Genomic DNA, 6,223 nt, shown 5'->3' with positions numbered 1-6,223 from the left:
GACCTGGAGGTCTGTGGGAGAGGTCACACTGCAAACCAAGGGTGGCTGCAACCAGTACCAGGACTGGGGCAACTTAGCGAAAGGCCTAGGGCACCCTGATGCCTGCCACTACCTGCTGGCTTCCCATAAGGCTCAACCAATGAAAGAGTCTCAACTGTATGCAAGTTGGGTGAGGCAGGGTCTCAGGGAGACATCAGGGTGGGGCGAGTGCTGTTCACCAGGTTAGTGCAGATTCAGATTTGGCATCAGTGCTGAGCCGGGGGCCACTCAGCAAAAGGCACACAGCACATTGAGGCCAACCTCTGTCTGCCTGAGGCACACAGACCCCCGAAAGGTCTCCAAGAAAGACTGAAGCATGGGCCAAGGTTGGCTGCCTGATGCCTAAAGATTCTCCAGTGGTGTGTGAGTTGGGTGGCGTAGGGTCCCAGGGAGTCACCAGGGTGGAGTGAGAAGAGTTTACCAGGCCAATGCAGATTCAGATTTGGCCATGTGATGGAGGGTTCAACACAGGAAAGATAGCACCTGCCTGCCAGCTGCATAAGAGGAGCACTCAACACAGGGATAATGGTGGCTGTCCCTCCAGCCCTCGCTCTGCAGCCACACAACTCAGTTTCTCCCTGTATGTCTCTGGTTCCTCCCAAATTGCTGTCCCTCCACTGGAGCCCAGGGTTAGTGCCTGCAAGTGTGTGACTCCATATATGGGCCCTTTAAGAGAATACCAGGGTTTCTATTAGCCTTCCATATCACCTAAACAGACGGAATCCTTGTTGATTTTTATAGTCAGTTGTTGTGGGGCTCTTCTTCCCAACACTGGTGCTCTGAGGACCCTTTGCTCCTCAGGGGGGATCTCTGCAGCTATGATATCTCTCCTAATTCTCAACCATCACATGTGAGTGTGGGGCCAGCCTGTTTTGTGTCTCTGCCCCTCCTACCAGTCTCAAAGTGGCTTCTTCTGTATATCCTTAGTTATAGGACTTCTGTTCAGCTAGTCTTCAGATGGTTCTCCAAGCTGATTGTTCTATAATTTGGTTGTAATTTTGATGTGGTCATGGGAGGAAATTAACATAGCATTTACCTATTCTTCCATTTTGACTGTAACCTCTCTTTATATTTTTTCTTTTCCCATTCTGTATATGAGGAAAATAAGACTTTAGAAAGGTTATCTTGCCCAAGATCACACAGCTAGCTAAGTAGTGGAGTTGGGACTAGAGCCTCGACCTGAAACCCAATGCATCTAGTAATGTATCATGACATGCCGACAAGGCCTCCTTCATTCAGGGAAATGTGGCATCTTCTAGTATGTTCAAGTAGGTGGAGCAGGTGCAGGGGTTCTGTTAAGAGGAGATCAGTGAAGCAGAGATCTGTAGTGGCTCTCCTCAACCACAGATACCACAACCAGCACAGATTGCTTAGAGGAACTGCTCTGCCTTTGCAGTAAGAAAAAGAATCCAGAGATTAGGACCCTCAACCAGGGAGAAGAATTAACTCATTTTAATTCAGGTCCCTGGACATGCATGGAGAGCAAACCCTCAGACTGAGAAATGCTACTCTGTACTGGCCACCCGAAGAGCCATTCATGTGCTAGGTATCATAGTGGGCACTTGGGTACAACTGCAATGAGATAGATGTGGTCCCTGCCCTGTTAGCCTACTAGGGGACAACATTCCTTGGGTCTAACTGGACTCCCTTTCAGGGTGGCAGAAGCAGGTTTCCAACTGGCTTATTTCTATGGACCTGTCTTTCGTGCTTGGGTTAGTAACTGGAACCTGGGCTGGCAGTCATCACAGTCACACAAGTCTGCAGCAAAGAAAAGCTGTCTCAATCTAGGATTGTCTCTCTTTGGTAAAGTTCTAGGGAATTTACTGACCACTCCTGCTTTAAAGAGAGCCTTGTGTAAGGTAAAACTCTTGAGAAGTTGTTGAATAACAGCTATCAAAATGCATTTTTTTAAATATACTTGCTTCCAGAAGTAGAAATGTTAAGTAAAATAGATGGATTTCCTCGGTGTTTAAATGTCATCCCTAAAATATATTTTGGGAGTGGCTGTTTTCTGGTAATGCTCAACTGTGGGCTGAAGCAGGAGGCTCTATCCTTCCCCTCCAACCTTGGGGAAGATATTGCAAAAGCTCGGTCCAAGAGAGCAGTTGGCCACCAAAGGGGTGTGCTTTCTCTCTCCTTTACTCCAGATCCTGGTCTCTACCCGGGTTGGGTGGTATAAGCCAGCTGCATTCAGCCAGGGCCAGCCTTTAGAAGACCATGTGTGTGTGTGAGCTGGTCAAGGGCATCTTGGTAAGTCTAGTCCAGAAAACTCTATACAAGCCCCAGAGTGGACCATGGCTACAGAACCTCGCATCTCCTTCGCTGACACAGACCCAGCCCGGGGTGAAATTCCTTTGCTCACTGTGGTTGGACTGAGTGCCCGGGCTGTTACAAACTTGTAGTCCACAGCTATCCCTGTTTTGGGCAATGTTGCTGCAGCAGATGAGTATTCTGAATGAGAACAAACAGTCTTTATAACACTGAAGCCAGAACAAAGCACAAAGATAAGTCTTCCTTTTGCACCACTATTTTGAAATCATTCCCCTGCTCAGACTAGGCCCAAAGTCCTATTTTCCAAGTGTATGTCATTTAGCTACAACCTAGTTTTCTAGCCTCTATAGCAAAGCCAGTGGCCCAGGCAATGTGGCCCACCTCTGGCCTTCACTCAGCTGTTTCCATGATCTCACCATCAATTGTACCCATGGGACAACTTCCTCCTCATTCTTTGAAGGCCTGATAGAAGGCCTGTTTCTTGGCAATACTATTTTTGAGTTCCCAGCAGTGTGAGGTCCCTCTATCTCCTGCACTCCTGTGGCACTCACCTTGTACTCCCTTGTGCCATCACCACATTTGGCCTTGTTGTGTCTTGTCCACCCTAACTGAGTGGAGGTCCCTGAGAGTGGACTCTGCACACTACCCTTGCAGCACCCAGCACACACTGCTTTTCACATGGGCCACTATGCATGCAGAACACATGTATGGGTGACTGACAGATACCCATGGGGTCTCTCCATCCCTAATGCCTCCTTTACAGACACAATGGGAGGTCCTATAGCAATGCTGATCTCAGTGCTCCTTGCCTTCTTTCACCAAATCTAAAGGTGGGGGGATGAGGTCTCGGGGATTCATCCTGGCCACCAGGCAGACATCATAGCTGTCATGCATGAGGACATCGATGGCTACAACATTCCACTGGTTTTCCCATGGGTCCAGCTCAAATATTTCTTTGGAAATAACTTCATGGCGATCTGAAAAACAAAGCAGGAAGGCAAAATATTATAGGGGTATTAAATTCAAAGGTCATAATCACTATATTAAACAACTTTCTCTAAAAGATATTATGTACCAAAAATTAATTAACAAACAACTGAATAAAAGTACTTTAAATGGAAGACACAGTGTTCCTGCTATTTAAGAAAGTAAGAATGGCCATATTACAACTCACAGTTCAAATTTATTCAAATACTGACAAGGCATACAATTGTCTACAGTTGAAGGATCTTCTATTGTTATGCTAATGATTTATTAATAATGTGGGCAAGAGATGAAATTGTCCTATTTCTATATCCATAAAAGGAGGTATAGGTGGAGTCACATGACCTGTGCAAGTCATTGACTTCCTTGAGCTTATGTTTCTTAAATGCAGGCAGATATGCTAATACACAGCCAGGGTCCTTGCAAGAAATAGATGGCACGCTCTAACTGTGTAATTTGAAGAGAGTTTAGCAAAGGGACTATTGGAAGTGTGGATAGGGTTTAGGAAGACCAACAATGGAAGGCACAGCACCGCAGGACTAATAGCAAGGGCCATTACAATCTGAAAGGCAGCAGGGGAAAATTGGGTACTGGAATTTGGAGAGGGCAGCTGTCTGGAGAGGGCTGCCTGGCAGGAGCAGACTTAGGTAGGAGAAGATGGATGCAGCCACCCTCAGTACCCCACAGGGAGGGGACAGGAAGAATAAATGCACTTACTGCACCTTTTTTTCACTGAACAATTTTTGCTCTTGCCTCCAACTGGCTGAGCCCAACCAAGAGCCAGACAGAAAAGGAGCCGTGAATGCAGCCCATACAGGTTAGCTTCACAGGAAATAGAACATCATAGAGAAGGGAACAGGGTAAGTCTGAAGGGCAAACAAAAGATTTCCAGCCCAGATGTCTATTTCACAATTGTATTATGATTAGGGGAAATAATGTATGTAAAAGTGTCCAGTATTGGCATATAAAAGTCAATATTTGAAAATAGCCTATGTGTTGCTTGTAAAGGATGTACATGTTGTAGGTGTTGGGTATAGCATTCCATATATATTAATTAGGTCATGTTATTCAACTCTTCTGCATATTCACCGATTTTTGTGGGCTGGTTCTGTAAGTTACCGAGAGAGCTATGTTAAAACATCCCACTAAGATTATGGATTTGTATTTTTCTCCTTTTAGTTCTGTCAATTTTTAGTGCACACTTTTGAGTCTGTTATTAAATAAACATAATTTTTATCATTTATAAATTTTTCATTATGAGTGACCCTTTTACTCTAGACTAAATGCCATCAAAATTCTTTTCATTAATTTATAAGTAGTAAAAAGTAAGATTTTAAAAAGTCATTCTGATAATTTTTGTCTTTTAACTGGAGCATTTAGTCCATTTACATTTAATGCAATTACCAATATATTTTGGTTTAAATCTACCATCCCATTTGTGGATTGCCTTTCTCTCATTTGTTCTTTCTTTTCTCCTTTAATGCTGACTTTCAGATTGACTGAGAATTATTTTTCATTCCATTTCTTTCCCTCCACTGATACAGAAGTTATAAACCCTGTTTTTATTCTTTTGGTGGTTATCCTGGAAATTAAAACATATATACTCAACTTATTAAGACTTAAAGAGAATCAATACCTTGACCCTCCTCTTTGAGAGGTTTAGCATAGTTTAATTATATTTACTTCCCTCCCAATTTATTCGCTGTTGTTGATGTGCATTTTAATTCTATATATTTGTTAGCTCTGCAAGACATTATTATTGTTTTATACAGTAAATGCTCATTTAGAATAATGCACATATTTATCCTTTCACTGCTCTTCATTCTTTCTTGCATCTTAGACTTTTTATTTGGGATAATTTTCCTTATGTGAAGTACACATTAGAAAAGGTCTTATGGCAAATTCTTTCAACTTTTATTTGTCTGAAAATGGCTTTTCACCTGCATTTCCTGAGATAATTTTCACTCCAAAAACACCAAAATAGTAATAGCTGATATTCATTGTATGCTTAGTGTGTACTATGCTCACTGTGTGTCAGCTGCTTTAGAGGCACTACACTATAACATCTTCATAACAACCCTATGAGACGTGTACTATTATTGTTCCTGTTTTACAGAGTAGGAAAAATTTAGAGATTAAATAAACTGCCTAGAGGCATACATTCAAAAGTGACAGAACTGGAATATGCATCCAGGTCTGTGATTCTCGAAACTTGTGTTCATAACTACTAAGCTCTTTTGAATGAAGAATGACTCTATTTTCTTTAATGACTAATAGTATGACTATTTTCCACAGCTTGTTGATGAGGCCAGGATTAGATATGTTCTGTGGGACCAAAAGCTTATATAATTTTGGTGGCCTTCTTTAAATTATAAATACAAAGTTAGGTATGAAAGTGAATGTTTTTTCCAGCTTAATTGAGGTATAATAAACTGACAAATAAAATTGTATATCTTTAAGGTGTACAATATGATGATTTAATATATGTATACAGTTGTGAAATGATTACCACAATCAAGCTAATTAGCATAGATATCACTTCACATAGTTACCTTTGTGTGTGTGCGCGCGTGCGTGTGTGTCTGTGGTGAGAACACTTAAGATTTACTCTCATTTGTCAATGATATATCTGATAAGGAGTTAATATCCAAAGTTTATAAAACACTCATGCAACTCAACACCAAATAAACAAACAACCCAATTAAAAAAAGGGCAGAGGATATGAAGAGATATTTCTCTAAAGAGGACATACAGATGGCTAACAGACATATGAAAAAATGCTCAAACTTACTAATCACTAGAGAAATCCAAATAAAAACCACAATGAGATACCACCTCACTCCGGTCAGAATGGCTATCATCAATAAATCAACAAACAACAAGTGCTGGCGAGGCTGTGGAGAAAAGGGAACCCTGGTGCTCTGTTGGT

General features: G+C 42.0%; 1 protein-coding gene across 2 annotated transcripts in view; it reads right to left on the bottom strand.

Moving 5' to 3' along the window:
• Positions 1 to 1,059: 1,059 nt before the first annotated feature.
• Positions 1,060 to 6,223, bottom strand: part of KBTBD12 (kelch repeat and BTB domain containing 12) — an 86,960-nt gene continuing 81,796 nt past the window's right edge. The window contains exon 6 of one of the 2 annotated variants that reach the window (XM_019658653.1): positions 1,060 to 3,287. In XM_019658653.1, the coding sequence (XP_019514198.1) occupies positions 3,106 to 3,287 (182 nt within the window). In that variant the 3' untranslated portion in view covers positions 1,060 to 3,105. The remainder of the gene's footprint in view (positions 3,288 to 6,223) is intronic. The other variant, XR_002125764.1, reaches the window with a different exon arrangement.

Source organism: Hipposideros armiger, unplaced genomic scaffold (assembly GCF_001890085.2).
Source record: "Hipposideros armiger isolate ML-2016 unplaced genomic scaffold, ASM189008v1 scaffold_286, whole genome shotgun sequence".
NCBI lineage: Eukaryota > Metazoa > Chordata > Mammalia > Chiroptera > Hipposideridae > Hipposideros > Hipposideros armiger.
The sequence above is the reverse complement of the archived record's forward strand: the minus strand, read 5'-3'. Positions and strand labels throughout refer to the sequence as shown.